This window comes from Pungitius pungitius, chromosome 19, assembly GCF_949316345.1.
Source record: "Pungitius pungitius chromosome 19, fPunPun2.1, whole genome shotgun sequence".
Classification (NCBI taxonomy): domain Eukaryota; kingdom Metazoa; phylum Chordata; class Actinopteri; order Perciformes; family Gasterosteidae; genus Pungitius; species Pungitius pungitius.
Window position 1 is genome coordinate 12,091,042 of NC_084918.1, and position 24,894 is coordinate 12,115,935.

At 43.9% G+C, this 24,894-nt stretch overlaps 1 protein-coding gene across 3 annotated transcripts in view; it reads right to left on the bottom strand.

The window, feature by feature from the left end:
* Positions 1-24,894, bottom strand: part of pard3aa (par-3 family cell polarity regulator alpha, a) — a 281,463-nt gene that overhangs the window by 14,585 nt on the left and 241,984 nt on the right. For 2 of the 3 annotated variants that reach the window (XM_062559226.1, XM_037455956.2), the window contains one exon: positions 890-1,010. In XM_062559226.1, coding sequence (XP_062415210.1) covers positions 890-1,010 — 121 coding nt within the window. The remainder of the gene's footprint in view (positions 1-889; positions 1,011-24,894) is intronic. The other variant, XM_037455958.2, reaches the window with a different exon arrangement.

The following is a 24,894-nucleotide window of genomic DNA, read 5'->3' on the forward strand; positions in this document are numbered from 1 at the left end:
GTCGCCCCTTTCCTTGCCGCAAAGATCTGAACTGCCACTTGTAATGTAATGTTCCCCTTTTTCATCTGCTATCCTCCTTTATGCCATACATGCAGTATGGCATACCTCCAAGACAGCAAAAGCACAGATAGATATACGTAATGAGCAAGTGTTCCCAAGTCAAAGGTCAACCTGGAATTAAAATGTGTAAAAGGAAATTTGGCTGAACATTTTAGGGAGGTGAGTCAGATAGTTGGCAGCCGTATAAAAGGAGTCAAACGATTGACTTCACGGAGCCATTGAAAGTTAGTGTTGTAATGGACTTCATACTGTGTCAAATCAATTATTACTAATTTCACAAGGAAAATTGCTTTTATAGCTGATCCCAGAATGCAGGAATTTATGACTCTACTTAATTGCAGTATGTTGATATACATGTCTTCTCCTGGGTATTCCAGCTTACAATTCACATTCATGCTCAGTGGGTTTTTCTCACTCTCTATCACTGGTATGAATTTGAAACAGTAAAATCTACTGTAATGTATCTAACAACATTTTTACCAGTAACAAATTACATTTGAGTTTTTTTAGCATTATTGTGAATCTTAATTTGTTGGTGCTTGTTGCAAAAAATAAATGGCCATTTGCTTTATAGGCTGTTACTTAGCCAACTCTGATCAAAATAACGTCTTGTCACAAGTAGGTAGTCACTGAAATAAGATGGGGGAATTAAACTATTTGAGTGTAAGGAATCCATTAAGCTGCCAGTGGATTTGGAGATAATCTGAGTCCAGTGGTGCATCAGGGGGAATCAGAGCTCCGCGTGTAGGGGTATTTTGGAGCATGTGTATCTGGGCGTGGGCAGCTCACCGCAACTCTGCTGGAGCGCAGCTCCTATCCAAACACTCACCTGGGACTGGTTGAAGATGTTGGTGCGCCCTTGGTCCTCCTGGTCATCCTCCTGCCTGGCCTGCTGGAACTCGCTCCTCAGCACTTGTATCCGGTTGTGGTTACTGGGAGCCATGTGACTGCTGGGACAAAGAGAGAGACAGAGGAGGTGAGTTAGTGAGACTGGTTGTTTTTAATACAGATTGCACTCTAAGGCCAATCATCGCCAGGACAGACAGACAGTGAATGTTTTAATTGCCTATGGTGTTGTTTTGTAATGGATTTCAATAAGAGGGAAGTGTTGTCAGCGCCGCCTTTGTTAACAAAAGCTCCAAGCGCCCACTTTTACCGGAACGTCTGTCTTTGTCTGATCAGCCTCTTGGTGGAAATCTAGGTGTTTTTCATTAGGCCCCCACTCAGAAGTAATACATGCAACATTACTTGATTTCTAATAAAGCTTTTTCATATGTGAGTTATTCATTTGACCACACTGACACCCCACTAAATTCAGTTGGAGATCTGTTTTTATCTGACAGTCATGGTTCCCCTTGCATACCTGACTGACCTCCCTATGTCCTTTTCTTCCCACCCTTCCTCCTTTCAGCTTTTCCTCTTGATATTCCTATAACGGAAAGTGTCCCTCGTGCACCATTGTGAGTGATGCATGTCCCTTTTAGACTGCAAGAGAATGTTGGCCTTTCTATGATACGCAGTCATTAAACACTGTGGAAAACTCTCATTTACATCTCCTTCATTTAAGGGCTTTGAGGGGCCTGTCAATAGGAATCAATAGCCTTCCTTCAGCATAATCAGGCTCTCCTTTTATCACCAGCTACAGAGGCAGCACATGACAAAATGCATAAGTATGGGGAGACATTTGGCTTGAAAATGGCCCTGTATTTATGCATAATGCAGCGATAAAAGTGACCAAAGGTCAGGAATTTGTGCTGGGAGAGAGCTCTGGCATGTAGGGAGTGGGAGTGAAAGGGTGAGGAATGGAAAAGGGAGATGAAGGCATGAGGGGTATTTTTCTGGGAGAAAAATGATAAGTTTAATCAAGAGCATGTGAGGTAAGGTAAAGAGACAAAGTCATCCAGGACCTGTTACCCTGCCACTTTGCATGTCCTCCTGAGGAGCACTTACAGGTGGCACGCCAGCGGTGGACTTGATTGCCTGTTTGGGCCCAGAGGATTGTGGGCACAATCATGGTGATAATTGCAGATTAGAATGAGCACATCCTTCTGATGATAATGGGAACTAGGACATTCTGCCAATCAAGTTTCATTAAAAGCACAATAAATAGCAGTTCATGAAGGCTCGATGGATCTTTTTGCATTGCCCCTGAGTAGCACTTGGCGAGGAGCTGTTATAGTGTTATTCCTACTGCTTGATCAAAATCAATTGTATTAGTTATAGCCCATTTGATTCCGATAGCTTTATGCATGTGGGAGTGCAGGCAGTGTGCATTAGGCCTTTTATCTGGATGTGGGCAATTAAGTGGTTCATTGGGTGTGAGGTGGCCAATGCTTCTAGGGTGATGGTGAAGTCCTTCTATTACAAAATCAATGTTGAGGTTGCTTAACTAGCATATGCAATGTTAGAGAAATTAAATGACTTATCTTAAGCCTGTAAACAACAGAGCAACATTGACTTTTGGTACAAACCAATAGCAACAATTAAAGGCTCCCTATGGGTGGCAGTAACATAAATGTGCTCTCCTTCACGATACAAGTTTTTATTATTTTTAAGTACAAGGTTACAGGCAAATGCTATGAGAATTTGTTCCTGTGTGAGTAACACTGCTAAATCCTTAATTTTAAAACACCAATTAAGTTTTTCAAATTCCATGAAGACATATTCTACTAAAGTGTGTTTTCCTTACACTCCTAAACACAGCAATTAGGAAGAAAATAAACACATTTGCAATTCTGATTAAATTTGAATATATATGTTGAAATACAGCACATGGCATGTCCCCTGATTGTGAGAGAGTTTTGATGAGACTATAATGGGTAAGAAAAGACCAAACATAGATCTGGTCGATCTTCTATCTAAAAATTCTTGTAATTAGTTTAATCCCCGTGGCTGGTTTAAGAGAAGACTCCTAGCAAACAGCTTCGGAAATGTCCCCCTTGGACATTCCAAAGACGGCCAGTGCTAACATCAGCATCTTAAATATACGCCAATGGACTGGGGACCATTGGGAGCCAACTGGGAATCCAGAAACAGAGCAATATAACCAGGCTACAAAAAACAACTGTTGAGTCCATATACACTTACACAACAGGATTTAAAGCATCGATCCAAGCATGAGGGTTTGCTCTTTATATTATAACATTTCTGTGTGTGGCAAATTAAGTGCTGGGTAGTGGAAAGAGAGAAGATCATTGAAGACAAGATCTCCAGCAAATTAAAGAACTCGCAGTTTGGCAATCCAATAAATTTTGTGCTACAAATGGAAATTGCATCGCGTACGAACTGTGAGCGGGGATGGGATTTAGCGAGTAGGGAATTTGTCATGGAAGTTCAAAGGAGGCCTGTGCAATATCTAGATTATCTGCAGGGGCAGATAATGGTGGCCCTCCACCCACCACGGGGGTACCAAGTCGATGGTATTCTCGCAAACCACTCCTGGAATTCTTCAATGGAAAAATATTTATACCACGAGAAAGGAAGAGCTTGAGAGCTTTGCACCAGAGAAGAGCATGGCCCCAGTAGCAAGCCTGTCTCCATACATTAAGGAGATACATTCATCTGCCTGAATAGAGCTCCCTAATACTTGGACATTGCAAAGTGTAATTAGTCAGCATGATTGCTGGCGATGCATCAGGTGCCATCGTTTATAAATTCCAATGTGAACAACCAGAGCTGCACGGAAATATCAGGGGGCGGCAGTCAGCACTCCACATCAGCGATTAGGATGAATGTTTCATTCCAACCAGCGATAGATGGTTGAGACGGAATATTAATGAGCGCCGCTCATCAGTTTGCCATAAGGCACAGTTTTGTGCCACATCTTTGTGCATAAGGAAAAAAGGTCACTGGTTGTGAAAGTGTTCTCAAGGGTACATGCAGGCAGCATCATAATCACAGAAGCTTCCTGGGCCTAATCCCAGTTCTGGTTTTGTTTCCCCCAGAAAGCCGTCTCTTGACAGGTGAGTCAATGGAAAATGTGATGCCGCTTGTAATTAACAAAACATCTTTCCACAGTCATCTTCATTCCCGCCTGTATATATTGACACTCCTTTAAAATTCATCCGTGTGTTGGCAAGGCTGATATGTCCGCCCTCTCTGGTCCCCAACAGCCTCTCTTTCCAACTCGTCACATACTCCCACTCTATCAGACATCCTGGCACCACTCTCTGATGCAATGGTTTGGGAGGAAAAGCTGACCGAGCGATGTGCCCCTTGCGTGGTTGCCCCTTGCATAATTTGTGGTTAACATATTGAATTCAAACAGAAAGATGATCTCAGGTCTAGGCAACAGAAACACTAAGTTGGAATGAGGTGGTTCTTGTGTTGGTATCAGACGTCAGACGGGGTATGAGAAAGCGTCCCTATCCAATGATATTCAAACAACAATGGTCTGCATTCCAAAATGCATGCAAACACACTGAGAAGACTCGAAGAAGTCAAGAAACTTACTCTCCTCTCCGTGTCTCCATTCTCCTCACATTACAGACACCATGTATTCTGTAAAGTCACACTGCTGCTGTGCTTGGCTGAGAGCTCATTCTGAGGGGTTATTGTTTTTTGAATTCGCAGGCATGCAGGGTAAAAAAAACAAGGATGTAGGTCCATCTACGCAATAACAGACCCTCTACTGTGCTGCTGATCATTCTGCTGCTCCAAATCATTATTTCCCTTATTATGAATCAGTTACAAAAACTTCAGAAAATGCAAGGGAACAAAACCAATAAAAAAAGCTACTTTTCAACCTGTGATGAACATTCCTTTCTGAGTAAATAATATACTTCACAACTAAGACACAAATGCATTTGTTAGAGCGCTTGTTTAAGAACCAATGATGTCCATGTGCATACATATGCATGACCCCCATCCCACCTGTGTTTTTCAACCTGACCCGTTGACAGGGGTCATAAGCCATCTAAAGCTGCAGTTTGGGGTATGTGGACGCCTGTCCGTGTAATAATCATCCTTTGATCCAGAAGGATTTAGCAGATGTCCCACACACCACAAGGCTTAGGCCAAGGATGCAAACTATGTTCCTAGTGCCCCTATTTGCTTCTGTTGGTGGATCAAAGTTGCTTCGAGTCTCGGCATGTTCCAATAAACACTGCCATCGGCCAATAAAGGAGTGTAACGTGGATCCCAGCCATTCAGAAAGAGATAGAAAGAGATGGAATGTTCTAATCCTTTGGCTACAATTTCAACGGAAGTCTTTTTGCTGAAGAGTTGTTGCAAACTTGCTCATTTTCAAGTAAAGCGAAAAGGGCTGAACACGGTTGTCGGTGTGGAATCGGACGGTCTGTTATTTTTTATCTGATCGCTGATGATTGAAATTCTATCAGATTATCTGGTTTCTTGCTCTGGACTGGTATCTCCATGCAGCAGATGATGGGGCAGGCGTCTTCAGTTTGAGCCCTTTGGCAATATTTCATCAAGGCTTGGCTCATCTTTATTCCATCGCCCTGTGGACTTTCATTTATTTCAAAGACAGAAAGATGAGGCACTTTTGGGTAGATGGACAGCCTTTGGGACCTACCGCGATGATAGAAAAAGATTAGATCTGCATTACCGCTGGTCATTTTTGAAGGAGAGAGGGACAAAGATAAAATGTTTTTTTAGTCTTCAGAGGAAATCTGAACATATCGGCCAATCTGCCATGATTCTTGCAATCAAACGAAAGCATTTGTCGTCTTTTTCTGCTTTCTCTCCCACTCCAATTTAGTGTCTTTTCCTTCTTCTTAAAAATATCTTCTAGTTTTCTTTGCCTCATGCTGCACCCATTCTATCTTTCTTTCTTCCCATATGTTTTATCTCAGAATGCCTGAATACTCCTCTGTGGTTACAGGGATAGGTCATGAATTCCCCTCTGTCCCTTATTCTCTCCCACTAGCCTGGTAAACGACAGCTGCAGGCTGGACAAAGGCCTGATAATACCCTGGATTTGTCAGGCCCGTACTTCACCCATGTCCTCCTGTGACTGATGCACTCACAGTTACGCCTTGCCAGCTAAAAATCCCATTTCTAGATGGGGGCTGTTGCTTTTGTTGAGCTGTGTTGTTGAATGTGTGAATCCATGATTCCTTTCAGACTCCAAAGCTGCATGAGAGGTGCTTTGGGGTCCTAAGAGGACATAATGTGGGGTGCCTGCCTAGGCCAGGGTGGCACGTGGGGAACGTGGAGTTCTGATTAGCAAGGAAAAGAACCAGCGCCCATAGAGCTCAAAAGCCTGTCCTGCATAGCTGGCCCCTGGTGCATCGTTCATCTCTTGCTTCCATAGTGGGAGAAATCAGGAAACAGCTCTGCCCGGAAGGGAACCACGAGAACCCACAATTTAGAAAACAGTTTACAGAAAATTAACCTCAGCTATCTTTTTGTCCCTTTAGATAGCTGTGCCCCTTAGTATTTGGAAATCCTCATTTGATTTGACACATATTCAGCTTGCTATCACCCTTCACCCCAATTTGCTTTATTACCCCAAAGACACGTGCTAAAACCACTCTTCTCAACTAGTCATTACTGTTAAAACACTTTGTTCTTTTTGTATATTACATTTGTCTCTTTGAGCAATCGCCAAAAACAAGTGCAAGTGTGGAATTGGCCTTGCAGCTGTCTACATTTGAGGGAGACAGTCGGTGCCTTCTGCTCAACCTCTTCAACACCAAGTTTTATGGCTTCAGTTCCAATGAGAATATACTGGATCTGATCAAAGGCTCTTTTGTTTCTGCATGTTGCGCCCTGTGGATGCATGACTCGTAGTAAGAAGAAAACAGCTGTGACCAGCTTTTGATTGTGTTAAAACTTCCAATTCTGTATATGGTATACATTTATGGTTGTGTGGCAACGTGTGTAAAGGAGGAAGAGGCCAGCAAAATGGTCTCAGGGGCTGTTGTGAAAGATCCAGAACTAGTGAATAAAAGTTATTTTAAAAGATGAATGATCAGGCACAATGTGTAAATGGATTAATTATTCAACCAAACCTGTGCAGCTGCTGTAACTTAAGGCAGAGGACAGATGGGAGGATAGACAGGGGGTTTCAGCTTACAGCGGCTGAGTTCAAGAAGTTTGTTTTCACCGTCAACAAATAACTAAAAATGTGGTAAAGTGAGTTGCTTCCATGTTTGTTCTTATTCATTTCCAACAGCAGATTATTCATTGTCCTCCTCCACTGAGTTCAAAAACATATCATACTCAGTGTTTCCCCTAGGTCTACAACGTCAGGGGGGGCATGGTAATAGTCAAAAATTCATTTTTTTTTTTAATTGCACACTTTTTTCAGAAACTAGCACCCCCCCTGGGTGTTATAATGGTAGGGGAAACACTGATGCTTCTTCTTGGATGGCTGTTCTCAAAAATAATCAAATATGTTGACATCCTGCACTATTTCATGGGCTGAATGTCTTCACCTCAAATTCTGGCAACAATATTAGATATTGTTATTTCTGGGAATGAGGAGCCCGGCAGCCTCTGACTGACAGCTGTGTCATCAGGGTTCGAAATGAGGGAGGTCTGGGGGGGTCCCGGACCCCCTATAAGTCATTAGGGACCCCCTATAAGAATTTATTTTTAGATTTTGGGGGGTCCCCGACAAATATTTTTAACATTCAAGCAACAAGCAATCAGGGCAGCTAATAGCATCACAGATTGTTGTTGTGGTCTATTGCACAGACACGTAGGTTATTGTTGAACGCGGCAAAAACGAAGCCTCACAAAGAGTGAAATCCCTCATGAAAATGCTGTAAGTGCCTCGATTATGTTTGTATCTCCAGAATAATTGCTTATTGTAGTAAAATATTTGGAGTTGGTGTTCCTATATCAAAAGTTGCATTAACTAACTTAGATATGCTGTATGTGTATGAAGCCAAACAACCTGCCAGCTAACAGCAGCACATTCACAAACATATTGCTGAAAATCTACAAAACGCATCACAAATCCACCACACAAGACCCACCTTTACCCCGTAATGACAAGCCGCGACCCAATTTGATCGGTCAATGGGGGGGCGGGGGGGGGGGGGTGCATTTCGAACCCTGTGTGTCATGCATGAAGGAAGAGATGAACTTTGAAGTTAATGCCCGTAATTCCAGCCCATTGATTCAGAGGAACTTGCTCACTCTGAGAGAGAGAGAGAGAGAGAGAGAGAGAGACTTGGGAGCGTGGTTGCGACTGCTTAATGTATTGACAGTGGCACACTCTTACACATCAGGAGTGCACATACACCACAGTAAGTTCCGAGCAGTGTCCCCTCCTAATGATACAAAGCTGCGCTGCATGCTAATGATTAAAGCTAATTGCGTGCCCTGAAACTTGCTAGCACATATAAAATGAATTGGCTGGATCATGCTCAAAAACTCCATTTTATCCAATCCTTTTTTTCCAGATGCTTTATAACAGTATGAAAACACATGTGAGAGAGTCTCATAACTGGGTGAATCATTTCTATTCAATAATATGTTTTCATGTATGTTGCAGCTGTTTTTTTGGACAGAAGCATCTGAAACTCAACATTCCTCTTCAGGAGGAAGAAGGATGTGTTAGTCTCAAGTAAGGTGTAAAAGACATTATCCGTCTAAACAGATTAGCTCAGCTCTGAAGACAGCTTTGATGAGCTATCAGCTAGCTTGACACCAAGAGGCCAGTGGAGTAGTGAGCTGGGGTATACTTTGTACTCTATGGTTACCAGTAGACTCTTTTATGGATCCTGACTCCAAAATATTTTTTCACGGAATAGGCTGGCGCCGTGAAAATAATTTGGTAGCTGTGTTTTGCATTAGGTGACCTCAAATAATTGTCACCTTCGCAGGTTTCTCTTTTAAGTAGAACTCCAAATCTCGGAGAGGGCTGGAGAATTTCACCGGATGCAGCAGCTAGACCCATCGTCAGCAGGATCTTGAGACGAGTTGGTTCAGCGTCTGGATGCCTTGAGTATTTTGATTAAAACAGATGCCATGTCTGAAGTTGGAAAGTTAGTAAATTGTGGGGACATTTAAAGGGAATGAAGATAGAAGACTATTAGAAAAAGAAAGCATATTTGTTCTCCACAATTCTTTTAGTGTAATCCCATAGTCATAATCCCCCCCCAAAAAAACTACCTGTCCAGGTCCAACTGAGCTCATCACAGCTGTGTGACCCTAAACGTCCCCCACCATCCAACTTGACAAACTTTCTAACTCTGCATTCTGAAACGGCCTGATCCTTCAGCTGCTCTCATGTGCTGGATTGCCCACAGGCAGCTTGTTAGAGATGCACACATGTTTTTTTTCCGAGCATGGTGCACCGCGGCGCCTCGCCACAGTAGCAAGAAAACCGAGAGGCTGGGGGGGAGCAGTTCAAAGACGGGTCTTGGGGTGAACCCCTTAAAATGGGGTGGAATATTGCTTTGAAGAAAAAAAATAGTGTCATGTCAGTTACTATCAAACCTCATCCTGTGTGCCATTGAAAACATCTCAGATTTCCAGTGGCATAAATGATTTACGGACTATTTTTCCAGGGATAACCGCCTTAGCTTCATCCTACCTGCAGGCAAACATCCCTGAATGCTGATATTAAACATGCAAGCACTGGTTGCCTTGTAGATGCCCGAGCTTCGCCTCACCACTTCCACATATTCTTCCAAATCCTTGAAGAACAATCTTCATTTACTACTGCATTAGCATTCATACAGCTAACTGAAACTGACCAAAATAAAATCCAGTGTGCTGTTTACTGTGGGTTTACAACATACTGTGGGTTTACCATCTGGTCAAAGGAAGTTGATTTTCATACCATTCGGTCTCTGTATGTTATAAAAACATAAATAATGCTTAAAAACGGGAAACAGTGTGAGGAAAAGAACTCAACAAATGAAAACACATGTTTCTTTAATGGAAATAAATGCAAAGATATCAGAGAATGAGCAGATAAATCCACTCATGATGCAGATATTCCCATACAGCTGGTACACTCTAAGTCGTTTGCTATTCCAGCACGTTGCCAGAGTGACATATTGGCTACCTATAATGAAAGGCTAATATTGAATTTCAAACGGGCCTAAGCAGCAGTGGTGGATTGCCCATATATTACATATGCATATGCATAATTTGACATCTGATGCATCATTTTCAGGGGGATTGCAAGTTTCCATCCCTGTTTGTTATTTTAATCCTCTTTTCACCATTGGCAGGCCGAGCAGTTAGCTTTTGTTTATAAGGCCACTGAGCCCCATGTTTATCCTGGAAGAGAATACACCTCTATCTTATTTACTTCAGCGCGGAATCACACTGTGCTGAAGGCAGACAATCGCTCCCTTTCCAAAATGGCAGTGCATGGGGCTCAACGGGCGAGCCACAAGCTGGCGGTAAATTATTAACGCAGGCCCTCCGTGGGTCCCGTTGCTGTCCCATACACAGGCAGCCCCCCAAGTCTTTTCTTCCACGACCCCCTGTTTTGCAGCACCTCCCTCTATTCATAATTAACGAGAGGCACGGTGGGACGCCTGTCAGTCACAGTCCAGGTACAGCCGAGACCACTTTAAACTATAACAATATCAATAGTGGGTGTAATAAACAAAAATTTTAAAAGATGGATTCCAATGATTCTTTTGCTCCTGGTGCAGCTGGTGGGGGCAGAAGAAGGTAAAAGTGGGTGGGGTGGGGCGATGACTGGTTGCTGGTAATTCTTTGGAATGGAAGGATTTACAGAAAAAAATTAGGTGAAGGGAATAGGGAGAGGGGAGGTGGGGGGATGTTACCCCTTTAACCTCCCCAATGTCCCCTTGCATCCTGTACTATCTGCTCTCCCGTGTCCTCCATTACTGGATTAAGTCCTCAGACGCCTCGACTGAGCCAGAAAGACGGAAGAAGGAGGAGGCCAGAGGTCGTGACCTTTGGTAATGGCCACACAGACATACGAGCAAAAGGAAGAAAAGGATGGGGCTGGCAGCATCGCTTCAATTTAGGCTATCAATGTTGTGTAATAATCAATGTGAGGGTCAGGAGGTTGGCAGATACTGACAGATGGGGAGACAAAAAGTAAACGAATAAAAGGAGAAAAGAGCAACAATCTGAGCTGAAAGGACTAATCAACGATCACGTAGAATACACTATAGAATATTTTCTCTCCCATCCTTCAACTTAAGGACAAAAATGAATCATAAGCATAAACAAGTGATTTACATGACCAATGCAAAACTCATTGACAAAGACATTTTTTTCTCCGGTGATACTTTCACGGTTGGTATTGTTACGGACATTGAAGTATTTTTTTTTGTATAACAATGTCGTCGAGCATCTGCACCAGTCAATAAAGTTGCAAAGTCAAACCAGCAAAGGGGGAGATTTTGCCACTATTGCGATCTCCAATCAACCTCCAGGAGCCTAACATATGTTAATGCACCTTCAACCTGTGACCCTCACATTCATGATATCATTATCAACCCAGCCAGCTATAATATTGGCCTGTCACCACCATGATCTTTGGCCACAGCGGCTCTCTGCCTTAATTAAGCCATAACGTCGTCTTAAACTGCCGAAGCCTCGCGGCGGCCGCCATTCGGCTTAATGCGAGTACGCATCCATCAACTCGCATAAGGCATCAATCAATCAAAAAGCCAGAGTGACAGCTTGAAAGCTGGCAACACCGCCAATGCCCCCTCCCCCGAGGCTCTTAACACAGCGCTATGAACGGCGTACACACAGATGCACAAACTCATTGGCTGTGGTTATAATCTCAATTAATATCATGACTGCAGGCCACTACTTCCCCTGTGACCGACATGCTAATCAGGAGCACAAGCAGTAAATAGTCAAAGTATGGAAGAGGCCATCAGGTGCAGGATTGGTCAACTTTAATTATGTCTTTTAATTTCAATTGGCTTTAATTAATAGGATTGGACCTCTGCGAGACAATGATACGGCTTGGAGGAGAGAGGAGTCAACACACAAAACAACAGCCTGATCAACCATGTGACATTACTCTAAAGGCTAAAGGTGATCCTAGTTTCTTCGTCCGACTTAGGAGATTAGTGGGTCATAACATAAATGTAAGAGGAGCAGCTAAAGCAAGTATTGGTGGTCATCTCTTTAAGCCTGTCAGAGCCGTCCTGTTGATTCATTTCAGACGTACAGGGATTTGTATCAGTGTAACCTAAGATGGGCTTTGGGTCTCTGCGTTTCTCCCCTGCTCTCAACAGACAGGCTAATAAGGGCGGCTCTGTCATGAGGGCACATTGTTAGCATTTCACACAAAGGCGTTTGTCTTTTTCTTTCCTTCTTTCTGCAGGTGACTATGTGAAACGTTCCCCCAAAAATGAGCTGCTATCACAAACCAGATCACAGTGTAATCTCTTCTAATCCTCAGACTAAACTGGCTCCAAATTGGGAGGAAGAAACACAGAGCTGTGAAACGACTGAGAAGAATTCCTGTCTGCCGTTTCAGCAGTCACAAAAAGGAAAAGAGAGCATGGTGTGGAAATCACAGGAATGAGATAAGGAATAAAGCCGAAACTCTTCTCTCTCTACGTGTCTCGTGCTTCATCTCATAGCACCCCTCTTTGGGCAATTATTGTTGCCGTGTTGCCTTATAGAGGAACGTTAAATGTGACCGATCAAAGAACTTTGGCCCCGGGGGTCGGGCTGCACTGAGTGTGGGGAGCTGAGAGGCACTTGTGACAAAACACTGTCACCTTCAGGTGGTCGGAGGAAAGGGTGGTGGGGAAGCTCCTTGGTGACGGTGCTGTCCCAGTCCGAGTTGGAGGATTAGCTACCAGCGCTAATAGCAGAGCGAGACCAAGCGTCGTGGGTACGCCCACAGATGGCCAATGCGGTGGCCAGAAATGTGGGAATGAATGTACGAGTGGTTCGAAACTAAAGATCCTATGACCACATCCGCTTACAAACACATACATACACACAAGCATACGCACGTATGTGCATGCACACATAATACTCATTATCCCTAACCCAAGCATGGGGGAGAGAAGAGGGAGGGGGGCATGGGAACAAAAGCATTAAGTAGGACTGAGCCCTTTAATTACAGGCCAGTGTTTGGAGAACTCTGAATAGAGCTGAGAACAATGGAGGTCTCTGGTAATGCTCGACCTGCTGAGTTAACACATATCCTCCAGGTATGACAAAACACCACTCAAACATAAAGCCAATGGCCACGTCGTGGAAGTTAAGCAGTAATTGCCCAGGTTGAGTGGCTTGTCCATGTTGATGCAGGAATATATGGAGCACATTTAGTGCTACATTTAGCCCCCTTCACACCTCAAATGCAAACTGATATCATATTATTAAGCATGATCTTCAGTGCAAAGCTGTGTAGAATTTGATACTAAAGCAACTGTAGGAAAATTACACAATCAAGTAGAGGTTAATTTTTATCCGTTGTCTTTTTCTGGATGAGTTCCTATGAAACCCAAAACCACCTGAAAGAGGGTGGATCGCTTGGATCCACTAAACAAACACAATTCCCAACAACTGCATGATAAAATGGAGTTAACAGCTCGGAGGAAGGCTAATAGTTGATACTGTGTGTTGGGTTGTTGGGATGTAGATCTCGTGGTGGTGACAGTATAAGGGATGAGGCCTATAAATAACTAGTGCTGATTGTGACCATGTGACCAAGTGAGAAGTGACAGCTTTCCCTGTCAGTGCATTTGACAGGCTTAAGGATAACTCCACATGCCTGGCAAATTGGATTGGGGCTACAGTGGCTTTGAAAAGAAAGAAAAAAAATCAGATGAATTCTTCCTGCCTCGGCCCTTCCCCCCACCTTCAGAAATTCTATGAAGTGAGTGATGCGCCGGTAATAGCTAATAGTTTCTATTTTATGTTTTAAAGGCCGGCCAGGAGCTAACAAATCATCTTTGCCACAGATTAAAGACCATTATCACATTTAAACAGTCCTACCCCTCTACCCTTCTCCACCAATACATTTAAAGTGATCTCATGAAGAAGAGTGGGACAAGGACAAGAGATCAGGCTTTAAAAACTTCTGACACCACCAGCGTGTCTGAAAATGAACGACGTATTGGTCAACTGGGAAAAAATACTTCTTACATCTATAATATGGCTATAGATGGAGTCCAACGCTGAAAAAACTCTAACCTTCTGAGAGATTGTTGGCCGTCTGTACATTTCAAAAACCAATCCATCACCATTGGAGTACATAATGACTAAAAGAATGGATGTAGCTCAACAAGTGGTCTCTTTTCCTACAGTATCAAAACCAATGCTAAAAATAGCTTTAACGGGCCTCAAAAGCCAGTCAATATGGCAAAGCTATGCTATACACCGAGATCTTGTAAAGATTAATGAGAGGGGAAAAGAGAGAAAAAAGATTGATGTGTCAAAATGAGGCAACAACTTCAAAAAGCAAAAGCAGCTGGTAGCAGTAAACAGCAGCTGCCAATTGGCAGCCTCCAAAGCAGGGTGTGGCAGCCGTGCTGACGATGAAAGAGAAAACGTCAGTTTGGCTTTTTTGTCTTTAAAATTTCAATTTTCTCCTGAATTTACGGAACACATGAATCTGCATGAAACTGTCATACCTGTTGGTCAAGCTTGTGTTTGTGTCCTGTCATCACGTCTGTTTTTGAACATCCTGTTTTATTTTGGTATCTAATTCTCTCGTTTCAGGTGCCTTGCCCTTCCTCATGTGTCTCCCGTTGATTGTCTTCCCTGATTCCTAATCGTGTCCACCTGTTCCCTCACCTCCCTCATGGATACTTATAGTCTGCGTCTCCCCTTGTCTTGTGCCAGTGTGTCTTGCATGTTAATGTTGCTAAGGAAAAGAATTCTCATTTGTTACCTAACTGTTTGTGATTATTGTTAACTAGTAGAGTGGTGGAATAAATCCGTGTCAGTCAAGCCATCTCTGCATCCTTGTCCTTCCCTCATGCCACGTGTCTGACAGTAACCAAGCATGCATTGGCTTTACTGTTAAAAGCAAACAGTAAATAAACATTCCTCCAAAATTAAACTGCTGACTGATTGACTCGTCATTGGCAAATTTGCGTTGATGAACGGCCAAATTTGAGCCTTTAATCATAAATCAATTGGAAAATCCGTTCCATCACAGCCTATAAAGATAAGCTATAAAACAGTTTTATGGATTCATTTTATTCCTCTTCTGCAGCTTTTATGTGTGCCTTTTAATGTCCATGTGTGGCCCACCCTGAGTTAATCCCATGACAGAAGTTATTCTGCTTTTATATGGTTGCCATGCATATTGTAAAAAGTCTCCAAGCCGTTTTAAAAGGGAAAGCTTGTGGCAGGTTACAAGTGTTTTCCTTAGCGGATGACCATATTTGCTATTATAATATTATCCAAGAGGATGCTTTTCAAACCCATGTAGCATGACTTAGCCTTTGCTCCAGTGAGTCCTGTAATCTTCGCTGGCAGAATTCTTTCAGTAATGGCGGCTTTGCACGACAAGTTGCTAATGGTTAGAAATGGCGATCCTCTGTAGGCGCTTTCAGATGAATTCCATGCATTGAATGGGAATAGATTCTCGAGAAGGCCCATGCTAGACGAGTTAGATCCCCATGTCTGGGATATAAGTGGGTAGAGATTATGTGATAGAATCGTAATATGCGCTTGCTGCATGGTCGCCATGTCCCTTAAAGAGGAAAATCTCTCAATGAACTCTAGACCTTTACTCAGACTGATAGAGAGAAATGGGGGGCTGCATCTCGGGTCACCCGTCTTTGATAGCCCACAGTAACGAACGTGTGTTTTCACATTCATACCTGTTCACAAACCTGTTGGTTCATGGACACATTTCCAATGTCTCCTGAAGATTTAGTGATAACATTTAAAGTCCCTGATACAACTTTCTACAACATAAAACATTCTATCCACATTTTTTTTGTGCTTACTGTAATCTTATTATTTTATTTTTTAGGAGGATGTACTTAAGTCCCTTAAGGTCAATTCGCTTTATGATGAATGGGCTACATAACATAAAGTTGACTTGACTTAAGGGGTGCCATTGCTCCCAAATGTTTTTGTAAACTGCCCTTCCCCTTTGACTTAGCAACCAATAAAGTGACTGAATGATGGATGGAATGAGGAGAAAATGTGTGGATTTGGATTACTAACACAAACACTATGTACTCCCACCAGACCTTTCCTCTACACACTCTGAAAGGTAAATTCAGACACACCAAAAACACATTTGGCTCTCTCAGGCCCAGTATCTGGAATCACACGGCCATCCCATCGATCACAACTCATAACTCGTGAGATTGACAGCTGCCGTTGAGAGCCAGAGGTCTCCGCTATTACAGAGCCGCCTCATCCATTTACCTACAGATGAGTGGGGCAGTTACTGAGACGGCCCTCGGAGCAGCTCAGACACTTTAACTGTCACCCACTAACTCTCGCTCGAGTCCGTCTTCTCGGGGTCGGCCTCGCTCACCTCGGCTGTTTGCTTGAGGGATGGACCCAGGTACAAGTGTGTGACCTGTTTAAGTGAGTTGTATTAAAGTTTGATGGCGGCACTCAGAGATTTTGCCTTTGTGGGTCGGCCCATTCGCTTTACAGTGTCGCTTTGGTTAACAAAGAAACAAAAGTCAGTTTATGAATAAGTAATGGAGCTGCCTTGATGCAGCCAAGTTCCATTCTAATTCCATCAAGTCACATTTGGAAAGAAAAAAAACACTGAAGGAGGGAGAAAAAAATGTACTCCCCTCCTCATTTTGAACAAAAGTTATGATTGCAGCTCAGTGGGGGAGTAATAACTCGTCAATTAAGACGATGATTTTTGCAGAGGCTCCGTCTCAGTCACTGCACGGGAAGACGCTTGGCAACTCACACTGAAAGAAATGCATGCAGGAGGTTCAATGGAGCCGTGGACATTGTTTTTCTGTAAGCCCTTCTCGCGCCTGTGCGTGCACGTACACACACACACGCATTCACGCACACCTCGGAATTCTATTCACGATGGACTGACCACTGAAAGCGCTCCAAAGAGACTAAATCGAATAAAGCCGTCAGTGGACGGCGATTAAAAGGAGTGCTACACAGTAAAAATCTGATTTATGAAGCTCCAGCCGGGTTGCTACGGGGGCTTTGGTGCCATGGTAACCCAGTGAACACTGAGGTCGAAGGGGCAGCTGAAAAAGGAGCTGTCGAAGGGGGAGAAAAGAAAGGAGACTTTTAACCTCTCGGTATTCACATCTTTTCATCCAGCCTCCAGCCTTTACCAGGCAAACACATAAAGGTAGAGTTTCAATCAAGAGGTCAAAGTCCTCTTCATAAATTACACAGGCCTTTGCGTATTGTCTCATTCATGGCAGCAGAAAAGCCCCATTTGTGTGCAGAATGAGTAGAGGATTTAAAGGCAACAAGTTCATGATTTTAACTTTATAGTATTGTCTCTTTTCAGATCCCCTTTCCGTTCATGCCCCTCTCCCATCCCTTCGCTGTTATTTATTGTCAGTACACCGCTGTGCAGCCATTCTTTCAGCCAGCCAGCCTGTGTGGCCGTCCTGAGACCCACCGTGGCAAGTGCTGCCTCAGTGTGTTGTTGTGTTTTGTCCGTGGGAGTTGTCCTGTGCCATGCTGATGTATCCGGGGCCAAGGCCCTTTTCCTATTGTCTGCTGCCATATGGAGGCCAGCACCAACACGGAGATAAGCCTGTCCTCATGCTGTTCCCTGACCTTCTCAGGCACCCAGCTGGCACTAAATGCAGAAATAATTATTATACCAATTACTCGGGCCAGCTCTGTCCCCCTTTTGTGTGCTGAGAGTGAAGGGGGTGTTCTCTGAAGTGCTGAGGGAGGTCCCACACAAAGAGGGTGGCCCCATGCTGCCTCGTACACTGTATATTAAGTTGTGTGCCTCTGAAAGTCTATTACTCTTGCTGATTAATCAGTATTGTGTTCCTGACAAGTACATGAACGTTGTTCATAGTTTGAACCTAATCAAACATGCCTTGAGTGTAATGCAATGCAAAGTAATAGTTGCATCAAGGCTGGGTGATTTATCGTTGACCTTTTTTAAATAATCATAATAATTTAATGTGATTAACTTAATTTGCATTTAAATTATCTAATCAAAATATAGTGAAAAAATATTAAAAGATTCCGTTGGGTGGTTAAAGTTAAGTCCATTTAATATTTCAAAATGTTCCACTATCTTAAAGTCTCTAAGCGAAGATTAGGCTGATTCTTAAACAAAGTCCTCCAATGGATTTTCAAGAGTTTTTACAAATGACTCTAATATTCCATTAAGCAAAAGAAAATCAAGCCGTCAAACACGCTGTGTCAGAAAAAGGTTAGCCAACTAAGTACTTTTTATTATTTACCTCAGGTATCACTGTTTCCTGTTTTACTTTGACAATCACTGTGTCCCCTGTCCGGTGTCCAGACTTCTGCCCTCACGTCTTCCCAGTGGGCTCATAGCAGCTGCCTCCCCGATGGTGTCCACCAATGTATCACCGTTGAACCACCTGTGTACCTAAGCTCTATGTTGTTTGTTGCCTGATTTTTCAGCTGTATTGGCAACAAAGTGAATAATGCTACAGGAGTAGTTAAAGAAGAAGAGTCTGGCATTTTGGTAATGGGTTGAACACGTGACAAACCCAGACAAATCTGGCCCGCCGGGGCGTCCAGTGCAGCCCGCCGAAAAACTTTGCCGTTGTGAGAATGACATAAAGGTCCCCGCACATATGCAGTCGCGTCTGACAAATGAGAGGCTCTTTTTTTATATTGATTTGTTTTGCGCGCGCCCCCCTGTCGCTGTGCTGCCCGCGCCACCCCTCCCTATGGTTTTAATGGACTTCGATCGAAGTGGGCAGTATCTGGCCTGAATCTGAAATAAGTTTGACACCCCTGCTGTGTTTCGTCTTTTAACTGAAGACCATCTGTTGTGGATGTTCGAGGAGGACAACCAAAAGTTGTCAATGAAAGATATTTTTTATTTTATGAATGAGGCATCCTGTCCCATAAATAAACCTTACGACAGACACACATTCAATAAAGTTGGCACCAGCCTTAAAAACCTGCTCCTTTCACCTTCTCACCTTCCTCTAATCAGTTCCTGGTGGACACAGGGGCTGAGGACGCGAGGGCCTGAGCAGGAATGCTCGACAGATGTTTTAGCCTTCCAACTGCTGGAGAATCTGTGTCATAAAGCCTGTCGAACACGATGAAAGATGGATAGATGGACGAGACAAGTGCAGAGCTTCAAAGGCCGAGCAGGAAGAGGGGAAACGTTGCTGGATTATCCCAATGGATTTCTTCACTGGGCGTGGAAAAAAATCCCTGTGAGAAAGACGTCTGTGCTCTGGACCCCCCAAGCTACTTACCCCAGTGGAATCCACATCCCAGAGGGTCCCAGGCAGACCCAAAACAGCCGTGAGGAAGTGGGGAAGAAAGGGAGGCCTCAGTGGCAAAGCAATGTATAGCACGCAATGTGTGAAGTCACTGAAGGGCTGAGTCATCATCTGTGCTTCATGCTGCATCAAGCCTTGCCAGTGAAATGCTCCTCAAGGGAATGTATTCACATAAGGTGCCGTAATGTTTTCCCACAATATCTTAAACACAGCAAATGTACACGCAAACGTCCAATGACAAAAAACATATGAAGTAGACGCAATGACTCCCAGCCGGTTGACAAAAACAGTTGTTGAAGACGGTGAGGCGAAATATGCAACAAAAAACAACGAAGGCATCGTGCTCGGCTTATCTCTGCACTTTTATTGCTTTTGCTCTCCGTGGTGAGACGCTAAGGCTGCCGGGGGACGCTGCTGATTCCTCCCCGCAGATTTGTATCCTGACTGAATGTCACGGGAGCTTTGGGCGCTGAAATCACCTTAGAAAGCTATTTTTTATTGTGTCGTTTCGCTTCAGGGCTTCAGCTCCAAAGAATGATTGGGAAGGGAGAATATCATATCCATGCCATGAGACATGACCTCACTTATCTTCTTAGGGATCTCAGTAAAGGTTTCCACTAGGTAGATAAATAATGAGGCAAATGCCACGATTGCAGAAACAGTGAGGCGGGATTATTCCACAGCTGTGGGCCGATGAACACATCATGTCTTTATCGACTTTGGCCTGCCAGAGCTTGTCCTGTGTTTGATACATAACAAAATAGATCCACATCCCATACCCTGCAGCCTTAGGTGGATTGTAGAAGGTTAGGCAATTTCGGTGCTGAAGCTGAATCAAATCGTTGTACTTCACACTGTGAGAATTCTATATGTGACTCGTAAAGACAAAAGGAGTGCTTCGAAAGAAAACGAAAACAACGCACACCTCAGCGGGGCAATGGAAGCTACGGAGGGTGGATTCACGGAGATTAGCCTGCCAGCACTTACATTTAAATGTGCCTATCTGGTCTTTCCTCACTCCCTCGCATGGAAAATGTTAAGAAGCGAACAAGGGAACAGCGGCGTTGATTAGAGTGGGGTTGGGGATTAGGTCTGAGCGAAGGCACTTTGAGTTATTTAAATCTGTCCCCTTTTTCGAGGTACAAAGCTACCGTCGGCAAGGTGCATGATGACTTATTTCGATCAGGGGAATTAAAAGGTAGGAATAAAAAAAGAGCAGATAAGCAACCCTGGCAGCTTCTCCCCGCTGTAGTGTTCATTAGCTCGAAGCGCTCGGGGCGACGGCTTGAGAGCTAGCAGCACTGGATTGGACCGTCCCATCATTGGCAGGTGGCAGCGTGGCTGCCGTCCAGCCGGCAGAGCTGTCCACTTTTAATTAGGGGCACCTCTGTGAGAGGAGCACTCTTTAATGAAGAGGTGGCGAGTGTTTTTGAGATAACTGTGATCTAATGTCACCTTGAAAGAAAAGAGGAGAAACACATGCTTCATGGCGCGACTACAATGCGAGCCACTTTGTCAATCCCGTCTCACATTAAACATGAAAGAGTCTCAAGAGGTCCGGCCTGTGGCTGCTCATGCCCTCCCACCAACACATAGACTGCACACTGGGGCTTTCTTCTGCCTCTCTTGCCTGTGATCTTTTTCCTCAGTGTGCGTGTGCACGCATGTGTGTGTGTGAGTTGTTACCAATGAAGAAATAAAGACTGGCATTGCCGCTGCAGACAATGGGAACACTGACCTTCTCTTTGCCGTTACATCCTCCATAAAAGATGGAAATGGCTACTGTATTTTTGAGAACCACACTGTATCATTGGTATATACAGGATGGATGGAGAGATTGTGTGTGTATGTGTGCATTTGTGTATTTCGTGGGGAGGGTGGCTGTGTGAAGAAATACATGTGTGAAGGAGAAAGGAGATGACTTGGTTTCTCAGTAGGGGGTAGCCATCAAAAAAAAAAAAACACTCATCTGCCTCCACTGTGGAGACACTGCGTGTGTGCGTGTGCGCGTGTGTGCGTCCCTACATGTATATGTACGCGTGTTCATTCTGCAATCCACTGAGAGAAAATGAATTCTCGGAGTGTCTGACCTCCATCTGTCGGATACTGCTGGTGCTGTATTTGTTTTCGTTTCATCTTGTGAGAATCAAAGAGTGTACTCCTGTTGAAATGGGCAGTTTTACACCAAGAAATGTGTTGAGTTTGCATCTTTTTCTGCGTGAGAAAGGGTTTGTGGGTCTCCGGGACTTTTCTCAGATGGCTGCCCAGCTTTCTGTCTGCTGATACACACGCGCACACACGCGCACACACGCGCACACACAGCCACATACACAATCCTTTGTATCTCTAAAAGTGGCTCAGTAGTCCCTCACTTACCCCAGCAGACAGTGCCCCAGTCTGTCAGCAGCACATCAAGACACTGACAGTGTGTCCACGGTGTGTATCTATGTAAGTGTTAGTCTTCATCTTCATTTCTATTTGTTTGGCACAACCACAACTGTCCCAAGTTCTCCCACTTAATAAAACCGTTGTACTTAGAAAAGCCCACAAAGGGGACGCAACAGTGAGTTTTCATCTGGCTTTACAGGATTTGTGTGTACTTTGGATGGACTTTGTATGGCTCTTTTGAGTGTCCTCATGTCTGCCCGATTGTGTCTGTTGGATTTTACCCTGGAGAGACTGACTTTCGTCAATGATCAAAACATCTACATTTGCCGACTGCTCTGTTTGGTATCAAAGTCAACGTCAACCTGAACGTTATTGCTGACCCGCTGAGAAGTTGAGTATATCAAGTCAATTACGACAAGTACCGAAAGTTGCGTCAGGAAGAGTGTTGCCGTAGTGTTTCTCTGAGTGTGTCACTGTACCGTTGCTGACCGCCTCCCTGTGACCCTAATTTCCATACTATTGATACACAACCCGTATTAGCTGTCTGCCTGTGATGGAGGTTTTGCCCTTAAAAAGGTCATAAAGCGCACAAACATCCGACATTTCACCACATCCATGAAAATGTTGGTCCAAGTTTATTTAGTTGAGTTAAATAATTATTTCTGAGGTATTTAACTACTGCTTTCACCCCACCAAACCTGACCATTAAATACGTTTTGAGGCGGTGTGGGAAAGCTACAAATCTTTCCAAGGTATTCCTAGGACATCTTTATCACTTTATGAAATACACTTTCATGTGTCAGATGGGTTTGGTCAAACAAAATAATTTTTTTGGGGCCGTAGAGAGGCAGCGTGAGTGACCATTCACACCTCCGGGTGACAGAAGAGGCAGCAGCACAGGGTGGATGGACTGAAACTCAATGGGAAGGAGAAGGTCTGATTCAAAGTGATCCTGCTTTTCTAAAGTAAAGTCAAATGACAATCTCCGTTTCACACACACTGACACAACCACACACGGCGTCCGAGTGAGTAACACTGCATGACATTTCACCGATCCTGTTGGGGCTACAGAGCATCGAGAGTAGCGTGCTGGTCCCTGATATGAAATTTATAATCTCAGTAGGATGATTTAAGAGCAATTTTAGATCTTATTTCAGCTGCTAAAAGGTCTGCACGGACCATGTGAAGGTTTAAACATGAATAATAATTCATCAAAAATGGAAATCACCCCAGACAATTTGTTCGTATTCACTGTTGTGAAATACGTCAAATGTACTGATGCACCAACAGGGCTCCATTGTTGTGTCTCTTTACTGTCAGGGACGTCTGCCTGGGTGAAGACAAACGTACGAACCATTAGAGCTACAGTTTTCATTCATTCAGCGGCTTCCATTGAGAGTCCTTAGCCAATTGCTTTGATTAGTTGCACATAGAACACCGCGCCATTGACTCCCCGCATATGGGCGGGGGCCATATGGGATAGGTGGAAATAAATCATGTGTTAAAATTATATTCTAATGCGGGGCCTTGAGTGCATATTGATTCGTAATTATTTGTACTAACAGTGGTGAGGGAGGGACAAAGCCATCTATTACTGTGTGAAAATAGGCAAGGGGATCAATGCCAGAAGAACAAGGATCGTGGCGAATAACGCGGCCGCCGCTTCTCTCTCAAAGGCGATTATTAGCCCGGGCAGAGGAGAGGGGCTCGCCTTCACTAAGCTGATGCTAAATTACATTCCAGTCACGAAAAGGAAAAGTTGAACTGGCTGCATTTGTGGTGGCTCAGGCAGCTATGTAATGCCACTGACTGTGATTACAACACTTCAACACCAATGACGTAACAAAGTGAAAGCATAAAAAGAAGTACGGTCATCTATATGAGAACAGAGGGACTGGAGATGGCCTGGAGTGAGTGCGTCAGTGTCCAGATAGAAATTGGACAGAAAGCATTGCACAATAATCGAGCTATGGCAGCCAGACATAAAGCGTATCCATGGTGCTCCATGGTATGTGAGATGTCCCATTTGTGCCATTTCTGAAAACCCTGAATTCCCCATCATGTAGACCAAGAAGGACACCAGGTACACTGTGAAATAATGCACTGTTTTGGACAATGCAAGGCAAGGGAACTTTATTCACGGTAAAATCCGAGGGAGAGAAAGATCCAGAGACAATCAAGGCAACAGCTCAAACAAAGCCTTTACCAGTTTCTACTAATTAAGATGGAGAGCTCTGAAGGTAAAAAACAGCAAAACAACAAAGAAAAACCACCTTCTCCCCAGTTGGAAAAAAGGAGAACAAATGTGGGCTATCTAAACACATTAACTCGAGCCTTGGGGCCCAGAGAATATAAACCTGCTTAGCTTCCCACCATGAACACATTTACACACACACGCACACACACACACACACGCACACACATACACAAACACCACACAGAGGAAAGAAAAGGCAATCTCATCCTCCCATTATGATTTGATAGCTCAAATTGTAGCAATGATTCAAGTGTGGTCCTGTGGGTTTTGTGGATGAGCCCAAGCCTGTTATTTCACCACTGGGCACCAGGGGATGGGAGAGGATACTATTGCAGCCAACAAAATGACCGTTAAATCACAGGCTATGAAGCCACTCTAGACTGTGAAAGTGTGTGCACCTTCTGCTTCATGTGTCAGGAGTGTGTATGCGTGTGTATGGCTGTGTCACTGACGAGCATTGCTACGTGCGTGCACATTGTGTCAGTAAGAATTGCATGGCGGCGTACAACCACTGAAGTGCAAATTGTCTACAAATCCCGTGGACGTGCATGAAGCGTAGCCATGGTTTGTTTGTAGAGGTCATGCTTCACATTATCATACAAAAGGTATTGTGGATTTTTGTGCTGTATAACATAGCTCCAGAGCATGATGAGATGTATGTGTTTACAATGTAACTGTGACAATCCAATACATGCACACATCGACTGGGCTTTAGAATGTGCTGGTGCTTGCAAATGGGTCGGTTTGTGTGTGACAGCACGACTTTTGTTCCTGTGTTTTTCTTCCTCTTACAGACACCGACCTTCCTGCTGGCTGTGCATGGGGCATGGGCATGGACACATGCTGTTGTGTCCCCTGTTTGTTAACCAACAACAC